Source organism: Geotrypetes seraphini, chromosome 1, assembly GCF_902459505.1.
Source record: "Geotrypetes seraphini chromosome 1, aGeoSer1.1, whole genome shotgun sequence".
NCBI classification, from domain to species: domain Eukaryota; kingdom Metazoa; phylum Chordata; class Amphibia; order Gymnophiona; family Dermophiidae; genus Geotrypetes; species Geotrypetes seraphini.
Genome location: NC_047084.1, coordinates 192,672,771 through 192,692,392, shown reverse-complemented (window position 1 = coordinate 192,692,392; position 19,622 = coordinate 192,672,771). Strand labels below are relative to the sequence as shown.

Sequence of the window (19,622 nt, the reverse complement as noted above, 5' to 3'; positions counted from 1 at the left end):
TAAATGGAGTAGAACCCTCAGCCCTGTAGAGGAACTTGTTCTACGGCACTGAGCTGGAGAAGGGCTGAGAGTTCTTGGTGAAGGAGGGTTTTCTGGAGGGAGTTGAAAATGGACTCTTTTGGAGGGTGGTTTGGAGGAAGACTGTACATATACAGCGATGTTACAGAAAATATTGTTATAAGGCCAAATGGCCCATCCAGTCTGCTCACCCACAGCATCCACTATCTCCTCCTCTCCCTAAGAGATTTCACATGCCTGTCCCATACTTTCTTGAATTCAGACACAGTCTTTATTCCACACAACTTCAACCCTTTCTGTAAAAAAGCTTTTTTTTCCCCCTGAGGCTTCTTCCAGGAACAGAAAAAATACTTACTGTACCTAAAAATATAAGACATCTGCAAGCCTGACGACTACTGAAGTAGTATACATTTGGATACAGTAGACATTTCTGTTGCTGGAGGGATCACATTTACCAAAAGAATAATAATAATTAAAACAAACCCACAAGAGATACAGTGAGATTTCAACCTATGCCTATTGGTTTACAGTTCACTGCATTAACCCTAGGCTACTCCTCTACTCTGCAAGGACATCTGTGTGCACATTGTAAAAATGCAACCAGTCAGACATCTCTGTGCCTTGTTTCCCTCATTTATAATTTAAATGTTTCAGTTTCTAAAATGGTTGTTCAGGATGGACATTTCCAGCATGAGAACATCTTTCCCACATTTTTTTTTTTTTGGATGTGATGAGAACTATGTCCCTGTGCTGACTTGGATGTTCTTTGAAAATACCCCTTTATATAAATCCTGCTTTGCTAGAACTCAAAAACATATGGAGTGGCATTTTCGATATGATGTCCAAATCCAAGTTGGATGTTTTTGCAGAAGAAGCACAAAAAATCCAGTAGCAAATGTGACCATTTTCAAAACAGAAAAAGTCTATCTTTTGTTTTGAAAATGGTCATTTCTCAGATGTGCTTATCTTCACCACATCTATCATTTTGAACCATTTTTGAAAAAAACATATCCAAAATAAAATCACAAAAAAATAAACCATTGGTAGTTAGGAGAGGCCAGACATCCCAGCAGAACAATGGGGCACCCTAGGTTGCACTGCAGTGAAGTTCACATAAAAAGGCCCAGTTACACATTTCACCATAACCCCTTAGTGAATAGTGAGCCCTCCATAATCTACTAAACCCAACTGTATACCACACCTGAAGGTGTCACCTATATGTAGGTACAGTGGAATTAGGGTGGGTTTTGGAAGGCTCACATATTCCACTATAAGTGTAGTGGTTAGTGGTCCTTTTACAAAGCTGTGGTAGAAAGGAGCCTTAATGTGCCCTTAAAACTAAGGCTATTTGTATCACAACAGTAAAATAGCTGACTTTCTATTTTTGGTATTAATGGCATCATGCTAATGTCATCATTAGTACACCTTAATCCCAAAGACCTGCTCCTAGTCCTTTGTATTCTACCATTCAAAAGGAAGAAATTGTATTAAATTAGATTTAATATGGTTTACACAGGGTGACTAATCAGTTCATGAGAACTTCCTACAAAAGTTTTATATAAGGAGTTCACCTGGGTATATCCTCAGCGCATGAGCGCGGAAAGCGCCCTACAAGGTTTTACCCACAAACATCACCATGAGTGGTGGATACCTGGAATGCTCTCCCAGAAGAGGTTATTGCGGAATCCACCGTTCTAGGATTTAAAAGCAAACTAGATGCACATCTCCTTACAAGAGACATAGAGGGATATGGGTGACTAAAATTACGCCAGGTATACACCTGGCTGGGCCTCCGCGTGTGCGGATCGCCGGACTTGATGGACCGAAGGTCTGAACCGGAGATGGCAGTTCTTATGTTCTTATATCACCCCATGAAACTTTTAAGTGCAAAAGTGCCTTTTTTATATATGAAAAAATAAATAATAAAGTGCCAAGTGCAAGTTTATTTTTTCATATATAAAAAGGCACTTTTGTACTTAAAAGGTTACTTAAAAGGTTCACAGGGTGACAGAAGGTGATGTTTGTGGATAAAACCTTGTAGGGCGCTTTCTGCGCTCATATGCTTAAGATATACCCAGATGAACTCCTTATATAAAAAAAATTTTGAGGAAGTTCCCATGAACTGATTAGTCACCCTGTGTAAACCATATTAAATCTAACTTAATACAATTTCTTCCTTTTGAATGGTAGGTGTGCATGTGCAAAGATAGAATACAAAGGACTAGGAGCAGGTCTTTGGGATTGATTTGTACTTGAGACTGACCCCTCCTCAAATACATATAGGGCTCTTTTTATCAAGCCGCGCTAGCGGTTTAACGTGCGTAATACCACGCGCTAAACCACTGGACGTGCTAGCCGCTACTGCCTCCCTTGAGCAGGCGGTAGTTTTTAGGCCAGTGCGGGGGTTAATACGCGTGATGAAATGTCACGCGCGTTAACCCCGCTAGCGCGGCTTGATAAAAGGAGCCCATAGTCTTAGGCTTTTTGATATCATTAGTACACCACCATTAAAAGCAAATACTGCGTGAACACTTACTGCCATCCATTTTGTAGGCAGTAAGGGCTAATGGGGTAATCCTGCACTATCCTACCTAGACTCTCGTATATTCCATTTGAAACAAAGACTAATTCATCTTCAATGACAATCTGGTGATCTAAAAAGCATGCCTTTCCATGGAGGTATCCATCCAGAAAAAAAATGTTTTACTGTCATCTCTCTTCACAAAAATAAATGTAAAAGCAGAACAGTGTTGTCTACTATCCTGACCCAAGTTAGCTTTATTCCTTCGCAGAAAAATGATAATGGATCAGCAAATAAATATTTGAACACATTTTCCTCACAAGAAAGGGGAATTATTGGAGTTATTTTTTTAATACTATGAATTGATTTATTAATATTAAGATTTCTAGTACTTAAGAAATTTTAAAGCACACCTCTACAATAATCTTACAATAAATAGTTAAAAGGTTTATTCTCCCCTGAGCCTAACAGCAGAATTCTGATATTAAGGGGAAGCATGCTGCATTCAACTGGCAGTAACCATTCCTTGACATTTTATAAGTTGCACAATAAATTTTATAACTGTAAAGATACCTTTTTGGTGAGTATATCTAGTGCGAGGCAAACTTCTATGTTCTGTGCCTTGAAAATGACAAGGACAGATGAAGAACAATACATGTTATATTGCAACACATGCTGAATTTATCTCATTGGACAGACTGGATAGACTGTGCTGGGTTTTATCTGCCATCATCTACAATGTTTCTATGTAAGAATAGCTAATAACTTTTTAAGCTGTATGATGTATCGGCAGGAGTGAGCTTTCTGTGCTCCTGCCTCTCTCTCACGGGATGGCTGCCTCATTATCTCGGGGCCAGCGGTGCACAAGGCAGGAGTGAGTTTTTTGCGCTCTAGCCTGGGCCTGGGCCACTTCCTGAATGGCTGCTGTCAGTTCTCGTGGGACTTGTGGGCTGTCTTGTGCGTCACTGGCCCCGCGATAATGAGGTAGCCATCTAGCAAAGGAGGGGCAGGAGCACGGAAAGCTCACTCCTGCCGATACACTGCTGGACCACCAGGATTTAAGGGGGATTAAAAAAGGTACAGGGTGTGTAAAAATATTGTTAGTCGGCTGGGTCGGATTCCTCCTGCCCTGGCCTACCACTAGACCACCAGAGGGAGGACAGGTACAGGACAGGGTGGTGGGATAGGGTACAGAGCCTGGCAGGGAGGGGGGATAGGGTGCAGAGCCTGGCAAGGAGTGTGGGGTTGGGTACAGAGCCTGGTATATTTTATGAAATATATTAGTGCACCATTTGGTTCAGAATATTTTTTTTCTTGCTTTCCTCCTCTAAACCTAGATATGTCTTACAGTGCGAAAAATAGAGTAATTAATATTATTAATATAATTAAGTGTGGGGTTATTATTTTTCAATCTTTAGTCAAATATTTCATGCTTGTCTTTATTTGAAAATTGATTTAAAAAAATTGTCGAAATGAGACGGGCCCGCCCCTTCCCGGCCCATCCCGCCGAAGCCTGATTGGCCAATCAGACCTTAGACTTAGTGGGGATGGGCGGACCCGCTATGCCTAAGGCCTGATTGGTCCAGGCTTCTAGAGCCTGGGCCAATCAGGCCTTAGGCTTTGGTGGGATGGGCCGTGAAGGGGCGGGCCCGCCTCATTTCGTCGAGGCGTGCCTGACGGCTGGATGTGCAAGACCCTTAATTGTCAAAGAGGTGAGTCTTCAGGATTTTTCTGAATGTGGTGTAGTTTGTCTCTTTCCTGATAGTGTCTGGTAGGTTGTTCCAGGTTTTTACACCTAGATAAGTTAACAGAATGGAAAATTCACTTGTAGTGGAAGTATTTTGTGGATGATAGGTTTAGTTGGTTTTTATTAAGGATTCTTTTTGATGTTGGCCAAACATTAGAGAATAATTGGATGAGAGGGGCTGCTGAGCTTCCGTATAGAATCTGGTGTAGGATACATGACGATTTGAAAATTATTCGGGTTGATATTGGGGGCCAATGTAGCTGCCTGATGAAGGTTGCGATTGAATCAAATTTCTTTAATTTGTAGATTAGTCTAATGGCAGTGTTCTGGATGAGTTGTAATTTGTGGACAAGAGTGGTGTTGATGCCAAGGTAGGCGGAGTTGCAATAATCCAGTTGAGATAGGATCATCATCTGAACGATCAGAGCAAAGTGGTGTTGGTGGAAGTATGATTTTGTGAGTCGCTGTTGACGCATAGTGTAGATGGTCTTTTTCCTAAGGTTAGATATTTGTGGATCCACTGTGAGAGTGTCGTCTATGATGCAGCCTAGTACCTTGGTGGATTTTTCCATTATGCCTGATGAAAGAGTGAGGCTTGATATGGCATTTTGTTGTGCAGTGCAGAAACCAATGGCTTTGGTCTTAGTGGCGTTCAGTTTCAACTTGTTCATTGCCCAGGTTTGAATTTTATCAATGTTGTTAGAGATTTTTTTTAGCAATATTAGGATGGTTAGTGGTTATGGGGATGAGGGGGAGGATATCATTGGCATAAGATAGTATAGTTTTGTCTTCCATTTTGATGTGTCCCAGAGAGCTCATGAATAAATTGAATAGGATTGGTGATAGTGGGGAGCCTTGTGGGATGCCACAGAACACCTTCCAAGGTTTAGAGTATGATTCTTGCCTTTTGACCATGTATTTACGATTTTGCAGGAAGTCGGCAAACCATTTCAGTATAGTTCCTGTTATTCCAATTTCCGAGAGTTTGGTGATGGTCCACTGAGTCAAAAGCTGCGGAGATATCAAATTGGAGTAATATTGCCTGATGACTTGAGTTTAGTAACTGTTTGATTTTAGTGATTAGAGTGATGATGAGGAGCTCAGTGCTGTGCTTTTTTCAGAAGCCGTATTGGGATGAATGAAGGCAGGAGTGTAGCTTTATGTATGAGGCTAGCTGCTTGCTGATATGGGACTCAAGAATTTTAGTGAGGATCGGAATACCAGCAATCGGTCTGTAGTTAGATGCAATGGAGAGGTCTGCTTGGGCTGTTTTCGGTATAGGGGTTAAGGCTATTTTACTCATTTCGCTTGGTTTAGGGAAATATTTAGCAGGTTGGTAAGCCAGTTAATGATATGACGCGGAGCTGCTGAAAGAAGGTAAGGAGGGCAGTTGTCTAGGGGACTGCCTCGTAAGGCTAGTTTTGATATTGCTTATTGATACTGAAAGGTTGGGATGGAAAGGTTAGTGAAAGAAGACCAGATCTGGTCTGCTTTTATGGGTTCATCCTCTGTGCTTACCCCATGCTTTTTTAAATTTAGATACAACCCTTAGTCTCTACCACATCCAGTGCAAGACAGTTCCACACATTCACCACTACAGAGCCAGAATGCCATCACTTGTATATAGAGATGGCATAACTCCTATTTTATAGGAATTGCAATATATTGGTCGTTATTTGGCTCCCCAATCATTTTGAAAACGTGGTTTTTAGTTTTTAATCTCTGTGGAATGGGACCAGGATATGTCAATAAACATGTAGCTATTATGCATGCTATGTCAGATAGAACAATTTCCTGAGCCTGGATACAATATGCTGGTCCATTGAAATGGAACCAACTACCTGGAAGCCTAAGTATTACTTAGTTTTCTAGTTGTGAATTAAAGGTCAATGATGTTTCAGTATCTTAACCCTGATTCAAGACTAAGCTAGAGACCTTAAAAAGAGCAGGGAAAGACTTAGGCCCCTATTAATCAAGATACGGTAGAGTGTTTTACCACTGGACTGCAAGGTAAATGCTCCGATACTCATAAGAAGTGAATGAGCATCGGAGCACTTACATTGATGGCAAGTGCTAAAATGCTTTACTGCAATCTGATAAAAAGGGGGCCTTAATGTGTCAAAAATATCTGAAAAAGTTAAAAGAGGCTGGTCGAGCAGTCAGGAAAGCAAAGATGCAAATGGAAGAAAAATAGCTGACATTGTAAAAGGGGGAAACGAGACATTTTTCAGATATATTAGTGATAGGAGGAAATGCAAAAGTGTGATTCTGAGACTGAAAGGTGAAGGGATGGAATATGGAGAAACTGAAAATGATAATAAATATTAGAAAATGATCTCTAACTAATAAACCTTTTTTGCAGAAAAAAAGTCATACACGATAGCACCTCTTTTCAGTATTGTGAAATGTACTCAGAGACATGTAGCCCTGTCAAGGACCTAAGTCCCTATAGCAGGACACACTACCCATCATCGTATATGTGACAAAGTAAGTGGATATCTTTCAATGTTGTATATTCTTAAACTTTGAAATAGTTCATTAAGTAAACACTTATCTTATACAATCTTAAGGGTCCCAACACGAACCACATTTCACCATCTTTTTTCAAGGAACCCAATGAGAAATGAGTTGAATGTGTTACAATAAAAGAGCAAGATGGTGAGCCAATTCAGTGTTTCAAACAAAGTTAATCTGCGAATAAAAACGTATTTATATAAATATAACATCAAAAGTGATCAAAAAATTAACATGCTCTAAGGCAGTATAAGGTGGGTATCTGTCAGTAACTGATTTACCAATGTGTCTTCTCTCCACTCCGAAATGTTCAACCAGCAAAAAAAGCCATCAGAAGTTTTAAACTCTTGAATACGTCATCCCGTCCTGTGAAAGTATGACCGTGATGATGTCATTTGATAAACTGTCTAAATAATTGATAGACGGTATATCAAACGATAAATAAACTTGGATCAGCAAAGATAAGCTGTCAAAACCCGCTTTTTACAAAAAAGCTCACCATTCAATATCATTATTTAAGCCACCAGGATGGAGGGTCTTAAGTTTATAAATCTACCGCTGTTCACGGGTCCACAAGGCATGTGCCATGTCCCCACCCCTCATCAATTTATGGATGTCCAAAATGGAAAAACATAGATCTTAAATACAATGCATCTTCTCAGCCCAGTGTTGGACTAGTGATGCTTCTAGAACTCCAGTTCTGATTTTACTTAGATGCTCCCCAATTCGTACTTTAATACTTCTAGTAGTTTGCCCTATATACCGTAAAAGGCATGGGCATTGCACTATGTATACAATATCACTAGTGTTGCAATCAGATGTCATATATGAAGGTCTGAATTGCTTAACACATATTTCTGTTCTGTGTTCACAGTTGAAGCAATGGAAGCAGGTCCACAGAAGACAAACACAAATAGGGATGGAGGAGTGGTAGACCCTGAACAATTATCAGAGGATTGTGTTCATGAGGTGTTAGCTAAACTAAAGGTGGGCAAAGCAATGGGGCTGAATGGTATACACCTGAGGGTTCTGAAAAAACTTAAGGGAAGTTCTGGTGGCTCCGCTGGCTGACCTTTTCAATGCTTCTTTAGAGTCAGGAGTGGCACTGGAGGACTTGAGAAGGGCAGATGTGGTCCCTCTCCACAAAAGTAGAAGTAAGAAAGAGGTGGGGAACTACAGGCCCCTGATTTCTGTGGTGAGTATGTAAATTAATAGAAATGCTTTTAAAACAGAGAATCGTGAAGTTTTTGGAATCCAGTGGCTTACAGGACCTGAGGAAACATGGATTCACTAGAGGCAGGTCTTGTCAAACAAATCTGATAAATATCTTTGACTGGGTGACCAGATAATTGGATAGAAGGAGGATGCTAGATGTGCATTTTTTTAGCAAAGCCTTTGACAATGTTCCACACAGATGTCTAATAAATAAACCATGTGCTGTTGGTATGGACCTCAAAGTGACGGACTGGGGCTAGATTCTCAAAACTGATGGGCCGCTATTGCAGCCATTATTGTAGTGATTTCAAAAAAGCGTATCATTCTGCAAAAAATGACCATGCAAATAAGGTTGGCGGAGAGTAGCGAAGGTTCGCTAAATTTACATGTGCTCATCGCTGGTGATAATGATGGGCACATGTGCAGAATAAATGCACAAACCCTCCCCCCAAAAAAACAAAACATCAAATTGAAGATCGGCAGGAGGGATGCCCACTTCCTCCTGCCACCAAGCAACACTCCCCTGTGTCTCCAACGACACCGCCCCTCCCCTTACTTTGTTAACAATGGCTGACCGGAGGAATACCTAATCCCTCTGGCCAGCAGGCATGCCTCTTCAAAATGGTGGGCCTTCCCTTCCCTGGTGCATCCTGTGATGCACCAGGGAAGAGCCTAAGGCTCTGATTGGCCCAGGTTGTTTAAGGCCCCTCCCATGGTGTGCATCTGGGGAGAGGTCTAAGGCTCTGATTGGCCCATATGCCTTAGGCCCCTCCCACAGGAGGGGCCTTAAACAACCTGAGCCAATCAGAGCCTTAGGCCCCTCACTGATGCATCCCAGCATGCACCAGAGAGGGGAAGGCCTGCCATTTTGAAGAGGTGGGTAGTATACCTGAGAAATGGTAGAGGAATGGATCTGGAAATGGAACAAGGAACACAAAAGGAAGGAAAGATGAAACATCAGAACTAAATATAAGCATTAGAAAAGGCAAATGCACTGCAAGACATGTTAAAAAAAAAAAAACCTACTTACAAAGAAAAGTGTGACCGGAGTCAGTGGCTTGCAACAAATGGTGTCACTCAGGAAACTGAAAGTAAAACCCATATCGACGTGGCACTTTTCCTATAAATGAAAGGGCAGGAGCATACCGACGCAAGAAGTGTGGCTGCGTGAAAAGAAAAACTTTAAAAGACACTATAAAACAACTTAAAAAGAACTGTGAAAAATATAAATAACGACTTGTACTGAGTAAAAGTAAAGACCAAGAAAAGATGTAAATTGAGTAAAAAGTAAATGACAACTAGATGACACAATTAGACGTGCGCAGATGATGTCATACTTGAACTAATGTGTGTAAAAATAAGTACAAATGTAACAAGGCTGATGGAAAAAAAGGTTGAAACAAACTGACAAAAAACAATGGAGTCATCAAAGAACCAAAACAGACAAGTTACAGGGTAGGAGGCTCGATCTTTATAAAGAGGAATGAAAGAAAGGGGTGAAAGAAAATGAAGGTTTCATCTTTCCTTCCTTCCTTTTGTGTTCCCTGTTCTGTTTCCAGATCCATTCCTCTACCAACATTTCTCAGGTATACTGCCCTTGCCTTTCTTCTCACTTTACGCTTGACTTTTTTTTTTTTTTTTGCCTCGTTTTAAGTTTTTACTTTCATACAGCTGACTTAGCCACTTGTCGTTTTTATTCACCTAAAGCTTTGACTTTACTGTATGGGATTTTATTCAGGTCAGTATATTCTCCTCTGGCTGTCATTTTAATTGGTCCTTTTGTTTAACCCCTTTAGATATTCATTTTTCTCTGCACATATATTTATGGCTTTAGTATGGTCACCCAATTTGTTTTATGTTATTACAAGCATAAATGCACACTTGTCCATATCCTAACATGTCTCCACACCTCGTTTTGATACTTCTATCTGTTGACTGCACATGCTCATGAGTTTGTTACGGTCTTTTGTTTGCTTTTTATTACATCATATATTTTTATTATTTATTACTTTTTGTGTCTTATTTATAGTCTTTCAATTGCTTTGTTTATTTAGATATGTATGTTTATTTATCTTGTTTTAGTGACCCCTGATGAAGGCATCATTAAATGCCGAAACTTGGATTTTTTAACAATAAAGTTTGCATATTGGTTGATTAGGACAGAAGAACATAAGAAATGGTGCTGCTGGGTCAGACCAGTGGTCCATCCTGCCCAGCAGTCCGCTCATGCGGCGGCCCTCAAGTCAAAGACCAGTGCTCTAAATGAGTCCAGCCTCACCTGCGTACATTCCGATTTCTGTCTGGTAATCTTGCCTTCCAGGGACATCTCTGGATTCATATGATCAAGAACATCTTTGTTGGTGATCCTAGATGTCCATGGGATTTGCAGAAGTCTTCTCCAGCACCATAACTCAAAGGTGTCGATTTTTCTTCTGCTTCTAAAAGTGCTAATTTTTCACTCTACAAGATTAAGGAATGTTGTGTACTAAATCATCCAGTGATTTTCCCAACACAACTGATTGTATTAAATGATTTCAAGCTTTGAACTTGGGAGCATTTAGATATTTAGGTTTCCAAAATGTTATAGTGAAACCAATTAATTCAAAACTGGTGAAGTGGGGAAATATAAATATCTAAGTACAAAAAACTCCACTTAATTAAGGCTAAAAGTCAGCTCTAACGGAAGAAAAGCCTCAGGTTTTATCGGTAGAGCACAAAACTCAAACCACCTCCGCCCACATCATTGGCCAAAAACTTCCATAAAGAGCAATTATATGCCACTAAAGTTATTCTTTTAAGGACTGAGATTCTTTAAATAACTCTATAACGACTGTATTTGAAATCAGTCGTTATAGAGTTGTTTAAAGAATCTCAGTCCTTAAAAGAATATGGATGGAGGTGGTTTGAGCTTTCTGCTCTACCAATAAAACCTGAGGCATTTCTTCCGTTAGAAGTGACTTTCAACCTTAATTAAGTGGAGTTTTTTGTATTTAAATATTTAAGTTTTCAAAATGTCACACATGTCTACTAGGGTGGTCCAAAAAATTAATTAACACATTTGACTTGTCCGCGCGGCAAATTTTTATTCCTTTATATAAAAATGGAAAACACACAAAATTTTACTTAAAACAAAGTTTTGGGGTCTCCCCACCTTGTTGGTATTTTTTTTAAACTATCACCAAGCTTAACAGTATATTGTAATTCTTGTGCACTCAAACAATGGTCTATGGCACAAGAGTCACCTTTGATAAAGAAGGAAATTTCTTTAGGTGGCTGGCCACTAGCTGAAGAACAAATTGCTTCTGTTCTTCATTTTTTGTCAAAGTATCGTATTTTTCAATGAAGCTTATCTCTCAGTCAGTTTGGATAACTGATTCCAACGTTCCTTGAAAACTGGATATCAGTATACTCTGGAATGTTTCTTTAGGAATATTTTTGCTTTTGTTGATCCTCTATTCAATCAAGACATCACAAAATGACTGTGTTCTCTGTGTTACAAGACTTTCAAAGGCCACAGGTTCTGTTTCTTCTGTACGCATGAGATGTTGTAGAATGGCTGGCAATGGTGGCCACTGTAAGTTTTGTTTATAGCTTTGTTTCTGGTGCAATTCTGTCATTAAAAAAGGCTTGCACAGAAACCATAGATGTTCAGAAATGGCTGTTATTGTCTGGTCTGTAACAGTTTTATTGTTGACAGTAGATAAATAACAGTTCAACGCCATTATGTGGAGCCCCAATTTCCATTGGTGCTTCATTCCACTGTTGAACGTACATAAGACTGACAAACAAAGCCAAATCAGTTACAATGCTGAGTCATCGTGCTGTCATCAAACCGTACTCTGAATAGGAATAACTTCAGTGTGTAAGTTTCTCTGCCCATCCATCTCACGTGGAGTGTAGACCTCGGTGATCGAATTGCCTTACCCGGTATCGTCCTCCAAGCAACAAGAGAGACAAGTGAAATATTTCCTTATAGTCATCCCGCAGTTGCTGTGTTTCAAGCGCATGAGGTAAATATTCAAGCATTTCCTTCATCATAGTGATGAAAATTGACCAGCTGAAGAACATCCAGTACATGTGGCAGTCTAGCAGTTAACAGCTGACAGACTGACATCCGTAGGAGCCAGTTTTTGGGTGCGGATTGCAAGCTAGATGACACCATACAAACTAATTATGTGCAATCGCCTATATATACAACACACAAGCAAACAGTGTATGCTGGGGTGACTTCTAAATATTGTCTAATCAAGCCGAAACTTGACACATGAGTAAGACATACCAAGTGGACAAAAATAAGCCTTGTGGAGATGAGATTTGATAAGATTGATTTTTTTTTTGCATATTATTGTCTACGCATCAGCACTCATATGTTAGGGTTTTGAAACACCAACTTACAAGTATAAGTTCCAACATTTAGACCTCTGTATTGCCCAGTTGCCTCCAATTGTGTTTTAGATGTTTGGGAAATAGTTGCTCCTATCCCACCTAACTAGTGCATTTATCAACAGATGCTTTTCCAAAATATTCCCAGAATTTGAAACATATCGATCTGGACGTCTCAATTTCAATTTCTATGTTCTGTCTAAAATGGGAGTATATATTTTCCCTTTTTTGTTAGTTTATGAAATATTTTAAAGAAATCATTCTTTACCACTATGTATTATGTTTTCTTTGACTTTTAACTCATTGAGCTAGCCTTTATTTAGCTATAATGCCTTAAAGCTATAATGCCTTAAGTCTTTATAAGCAACAATCTATTTCTACCCTTTTATTTCTTGATATCCTCCAACTCAATCTAGAATTTTCAGCAGCAGTCCATGGTTAGGAGCCAAAACCATGGCTTTCTCTGGATTCTAGCTAAATGATTCTAGGCAGGGCCGGTTTTGGTCATGCTGGGGCCCAGGGCAAAAATTAAGGAGGGGGGCCCCTTTTCTACCTGCCCCTCTCCCAATGGGAGTGTGTGGCGCAGTGATTAAAGCTACAGCCTCAGTACCCTGGGGTTGTGGGTTCAAACCCATGCTTCTCCTTGTGACCCTGGGCAAGTCACTTAATCCCCTCATTGCCCCAGGTACATTAGATAGATTGTGAGCCCACTGGGACAGACAGGGAAAAATGCTTGAGTACTTGAATAAATTCATGTAAACTGTTCTGAGCTCCAATGGAAGAACAGTATAGAAAATTGAATAGATAAAAATTTACCCACCCTCCATTACTGTCACATATCACATATGCATAAAACAACTTTAAATTACTTCTTTACACACAAAACACAGACACACCTTCACCAAATACAGAACAATGGATCACAAATTAGAAATATGAATACCAAAACTGAACTGGAAACCCCTAGATGTTAAACTCACCAAGTACTTCATTTTGTACGAAACACAATCAGTGGCATAACCATGAGAGAGTGCTGGGCCTCCCACTTTGAGCTTAGGTTCCCTCAAAATGAACATCTCCCTTGCTGTAGCTGGTGGGGATCCCCAAAACTCACAAGCTGATGATCACTTCCTCTCCCTCCTCAGGTCCAGCGACCAGAACTTTCTAAGTTCTGCAGCTTGCAACAGTATTTCAGAGTTGCTGCAGCTGCCTCTCCACCCCTTTTGCTTTCATGTATGCATGAAAGCACTGGTAGCTTGAGGATAGGGCCAATAGCTGTGAAACTTGGAAATTTCTAGTTGCCAGATTGAAGGAGGAGGTCTTTACACTTTCCCCTCCCCATTCGCGGTTTCTGCACTCGCGATTTCATATAATCGTGATTTTTTTCTGGGGAGGGGGAAAATTAAAAAAACATATTTTTTACCTCCCTGCCGCCTTCCCTGGTGGTTTAGAGGGCTTTCGGGGCAGGAGCGATCTTCCTATGCTCCTGCCCCGTGCAGATTGCCATGAGGAAATGGCTGTAGGGAGTTCCCGTCGTAGTCTCGAGAGACTACGGGAACTCACAGTAGCCATTTCCTCATGGCGATCTGCATGGGGCAGGAGCGAAGGAACATCGCTCCTGCCCCGAAAGCCCTCTAGACCACCAGGTAAGGCCGGGAAGGCGGCAGGGAGGTGGGGGTGGGTCAGAGCCAGATAATCGCAGTTTTTCGCCATTCGCGATCTGGCTCTGCCTGTATCCCCCGCGAATAACGAGGGAAAAGTGTAGTAGGCAGGGCTTGGGGATTACCACCAGCTCAAGTATTTATATTTTGCATTCAGATGGGGAGAAAATTTGGTGCCCGCCCACCCACCCATTTTGGGCTCCAGCCCCTCCCCCCATAAAAAATAAGCTGTATAGCTAAGCCACTGAATAGAATGCAAATATATTTTTGATGCACATATCCCAAAGCTAACATATTCCAATTAATAAATTCAAAATAAAATATTTTTTTTCTACTTTGTTGTCTGGACATTTTGGTTTTCTATTATCTTGGTCCCAGTTTCTCTTTCTGCTTTTTCTCTCTCTTCTACTAATTCTCTTTCTGGTGTCTGCTGTCCATTCTTTTCTTCTCTTCTCTCTTGCCTCATTCCCTCACTATGCCTGTCTCCAACATATTGATTTTTTTCCCTTTCACCTTTCCTCCCTTTTTTCTTTTCTGCCTCTGCCTATTCAAATTTCTTTTCTGCCTCTTTCTCATCTTTCTCCTTTTAAAATTTTCAGCTACCTATCAATTTTCCATCTCCTCTCATTATCTAGCTTTCCCATTTCATTCCTTTCCCAGCCTCCTATTTCCTTCTCTCTACTCCCCATTACCACATTTCTACCACTGTACTCAGTGTTCTCTCTCTTGTCATCTCCCTTTTGATCTCTTCCATGCGGTTTACCACTTCAAGAATCCCCTTCCCTCTCTCATCAGGCTATATCTCCCTGTCCCTTTCTCTCCATGCCCTAGTATTTTTTTAATCTCACCTCTCTTCCCTCATAAGGGTCCACCTTTCATCCTCTCTCCTCATGGTCCAACATATCTCCCTCTCTTTTCTGTTGTTCCTCTCTCTGTTCTTGATGCTGAATAATAGGAGAGAGGAAGGGTACAAATAGATGTTGCATCTCTCTTTCCCTTCCACCTCCAGACCTGACATTTCTCCCTCTCTCCCTACCCTTCTTCCATCCCCAGGTCCAATTTCTCTCCCTTTCTCTTCCCAACTGCCCTCACATCACATATCTATCCCTGCCTCACCCAGGTCCACCATCTCTCCCTTTCTCTTTCCAACTACCCTCCTATTGTATAGCTTTCCCTCCCTCTACACCACCCCCAGGTCCACCATTTCTGCCTTTCTCTTCCCAACTATCCTCCCTTTAAGTATCTCTTTCCCCTTTTCTCCATAGGACCCCACATCCAACTTTTCTCCCTTTCTTTTCTCTCCCTTCAGACCATTGTGCCGACTATCTCTCTCTTTCGCTCTAGTACCCTCTATTTCTGATCTTATAAATTCTTCCCCTTCACCTCCCCCCAGTCTGGCATTTCTTCAAAACCCCTCCCCCATTCTGCTTTTAAAAAAAACCCCAAACAGTTGGTCTAAGAGGCTTCTTGGCCTGATATGTCCTCTCCCTTCTGACCTGCCGGTACGACGTTACCTTCACCTTCGTTCTCATCCATTTTTTTATTGTTGGCTGTAACAGCAACTCTGAAACTTGGCCTGCAGTCCACCCTTCAATGATACAACTTCCTTTTTCTGCCTGAGTAGACTGCAGCAAAAGGAAAGCTCAGAGGGAAGCGTTTCAGGGTTGCTGCCGCTGCCATTTCCCTGCAACAAAAATGGATGAGAATGGAGGTGAAGGCAACATCTGACTGGTGCAATTAGAAGGGGGGAGGACAGGCCGGCCAATGGAAGCCCCCCCCCCCAGAGCCTTGGAGCCCAGGGCAGCTGTCCTGTTTGCACCCCCCCCCCCCCGCCAATGCTGGTCCCAGTGCTAGGTATTACCACTCTGCAATGACTTCAATTCACTCCCCCAGGGGCTGAGAACATTGATCTCGACTATTAGAAGATCAGCATGTAAATAAAACTCAGGTTTTCCAAATGTAATATGCAGCCCAGGTCACTTTACCAGCCACATAGCTGCACATGAATTTATTACAAGAATTTATCAAGTTGGTGTGCATATAGATTTCTGTGTTCCAAAATGAAGTACTTAGCCATGAGCACCACTGTCCATCTATTGTAAGTAAAAGGAGCTTTCAAATCTTTAAGCACTTACTTTAGTTCAATAATTAATCAGAAACTAGAGAAATAAAAGAGGTATTCTAATATAGTTGATTGTTGTTACTATTGACTGAATTACATTAAAAACAAAAACAAATTTCAAAGTGCTGCTGCTTTAAAAATTACCAAAGTCACTGACAAAGCTATTTTGGTTAAATATACAGTCATATAGCCCCCTTCTCTAACTCAGTCATGCATGATCACAATCCAAAGGTGATTACACAAATCCGTATTCCAATGGATGCATGAAGCTGTGAAAAAGGAAGATGAGACATCTCCTTTATGCAAAATGCTTACCTATGTCTAAAATCTTTATTTCTTGAAGGGAAACATGTAAAGAAAAGACAATAAAAGCAGAATTAGAAAGCATTCAAACGGAAACTGACAGGTGGTATGGATGAGTTTTTGATTTTTCATTTGTAGAGTAATAGCAAAATCTTTTGACTTCGCTGGAGAAGAAAATTAGTTGCTACCTGCTTTGAAAGTAGATAGTTTTGTTAGTCTACATTCTCGCATAATAAAAGTAAAATGAATCTTGTAAGCCAATTATTCCACAATAGGTAATGTTGATGTCGATATTCAAACAGTGTTTATATGTTCAACGCTATGCTTAGCATCTAAGTGCCACTTAAGTTTCATCTTCAGCAGAGCCGCACATATAAAACCAAGCACACACTCTGGTGTATGCCTCGTCTCATACGTGCAAAAAAACTAAATTGGGAAAGGAAGGGGCATTCTGGAGGCGGCCTATGCACCTACTTTACACCCCCTTTAATGAAGCTGCAGTCGGTTTTTTTATCATTAACTGCGGTGGTAAAAGTTCCAACGCTCTTAGGAATTCTATGAGTGTCGGAGCTTTTACCAGCGCAGCCAGTGATAAAAACATGGCTTCATAAAAGGGGGGAGGGGGGCTAGTCATATATTGATTGCTTAGATGACTTCAGTGTACGCTTGGGCAGGATATACCAAAACCTGATCAAATGTATATGCTAGACATTTGAGCATCCACTCTCTTTGCCTATACTTCTAAAGCAGCCATATAAGTATATGCATAGATTAGGCATTAGGCTTATTTGCATTTGATAGTTGCATAGACTTAAACGTTTATTTTGCATAAACATCTAAGTCCCTATATTACAAAGTAAGGATATATATGTATCAAGCCTAAGTGCAAGCAAATGGCAAGGGGATATAATTTGAGTGTGTTTTGGGTGAGACAAAGTTCATAGACATATTTAGGCCCATATTCTATAAAAGACGCCTACAGTTAAGTGCCCAGATCAGTGCAGCTAGGAAAGCACGAAGGGAGACCGCAGGATGAGTTTCAGAGTTGCTGCCACAGCCGAAAGTTCCCTGCAACAAAAAAAAATGGATGAGAGCGAAGGTGAAGGTAATGGCGGACTGGCAGGTTAGAAGGGAGAGGACATGCCAGGCCAAGAAGCCCCCTGGACCAACTTAATTATTTAAAAAGCCTAAATTGAAAATTGCAATTAATTTGCAATGAAATCATAATTAATTAGATGGTAGGTGCCTACCACTTCCAGGTAGGCATCTACTCCAAGATGACTACCAGAAAGTATGCATGTTTACAGGGCAAATTATGGGCATGTTGGGGGCATTTCTACGATTGCCCCCATTAGAATATTACTGGTTGCAGAATCCATCGGACCTGCCCGGATCGGAATCTAGCCCTAACCCCCAAATTCTGTGAGTGCACAACTTAATTATTTGTCCTAATCGGCACTGATAATTGGCAATTAACACCTTGTAATTGATGATAATTGATACTAATTAAAAGTTATGTGCAAAACTTGGAAAGTGTTGAATTTGAAAGTATGAATTTAAAAAGGGTGCTTTCCTAAAAGTTATGCACATTTTAATAGTGCTTTGCTTGCGTAATCAAGTTTTAAATTTTATTAAAATTTGATAAAACGCTAATCATACATTCTAAGCGTTTGACAATTTAAAAATTTAAATGGGGAACGATTAACAAACTTATTAATGACATGACATTACTTACATGAAAACAACAGGATGGTATGGAGAAATACATTAAAAAAAAAAAAAGTACAAATATAGTTAAAAACAAGAGGGAAAGGGCGGAATCATATCAGTGTTGAATATGAGTAAAACAGATTTGGCAAGGAAGGACCCAGAGATCTTTTAGCAATCATAAGCATCTTTAAATAAGAAGCTTTTAAGGTTGCCTTTAAATTTATCTAGATTTTTCTCAGACCTTAAATATGTTGGTAATGAATTCCATATTGTAGGGGCTATAGTTGCAAATGAAGTAGCCCTATGTGTACTAATGATTTTTAAGGATGGGACATGAAGAAGGTGCTGAGAGGTAGATCTTAAAGTTCTCGAAGGATCATGAGGAATACGGAACTTGTGGATAAAAGCAGGTTCCTTGGAGTTCATAGTTTTAAAGGAGATTAAAGCAATTTTATAAGTAATGTGATGGTAGACTGGTAACCAATGAGCACTTTTTAGCAAAGGAGTGACGTGGTCAAATTTTTTCTTGTTAGTTATAATTTTTATGGCAGTGTTTTGTATTAATTGTAAACGTCGGATGTCTTTTTGACAGACACCTTTGAATAAGGAATTACAATAGTCAAGTTTGGAAATTATAAGAGAGTGAATTTAAATGTTGAAAGACTGAGGATCAAAATATTGGCTAAGGATCTGACCATTCTGAGTTTCAAAAACAATTCTTGACAACTGCGCTAATCTGAAGGTGATAGAAAAGTTTATTGTCAATCATAACACCGAGAATTTTGATTGAACTAATGCAGTTTATTGATGTGCCATTGATGGTAATTGGGGATGTTAAATGAATATTTTCTTTCCATGGAAAGAGCAGACAATTGGTTTTGGAGATATTTAGTGAAAGCATATTGTCGCAAAACCATTGGCTGATTTTATCTAGTTTTAAATTGACGAGATTGATGTCTTTAGGATTGGATGCGTCAATGGGTGGATGATCTGAATATCATCAACATTAAGCGTACGCATTAAGGCCGATGGATTAGCATAAAGTAAACAAAGGGGCCAGATAGATATTGAAAAGAAGAGTGGAAAGTATAGATCCCTGAGAAATGCCGAAGTTATTTTTAAATACAGTAGATGATGTGTTATTGAAGGATACTACAGAGGTATGATTTGAAAAAAATAAGAAGAGAACCGGTCAAGGATTTGTTCAGAGATTCCAATGCCAGCAAGTCCTTGGCAAAGTAATGAATGGTCTATCATATCAAAAGAGGCTGAGAGGTATTATTAAACATCTTTTTCTATCATTATCAAATAGGAGTCCTTTTTACCCCCAAAATAGAAGTTTAGTATGCAATACATATATTTCTTTCATGTGCTTTGCTTAAGTAATGCATTATTAAACATAAATAATAGAAGCACCATTCACCTATA

At 40.1% G+C, this 19,622-nt stretch overlaps 1 protein-coding gene across 5 annotated transcripts in view; it reads right to left on the bottom strand.

The window, feature by feature from the left end:
• TENM3 (teneurin transmembrane protein 3) overlaps positions 1-19,622 on the bottom strand; it is a 2,583,516-nt gene that overhangs the window by 118,165 nt on the left and 2,445,729 nt on the right. For 4 of the 5 annotated variants that reach the window (XM_033942956.1, XM_033942961.1, XM_033942968.1 and 1 more), the window contains one exon: positions 16,497-16,517. The exons of the other annotated variant lie outside the window; for it this stretch is intronic. In XM_033942956.1, the coding sequence (XP_033798847.1) occupies positions 16,497-16,517 (21 nt within the window). The remainder of the gene's footprint in view (positions 1-16,496; positions 16,518-19,622) is intronic. 5 annotated transcript variants of the gene reach the window in all.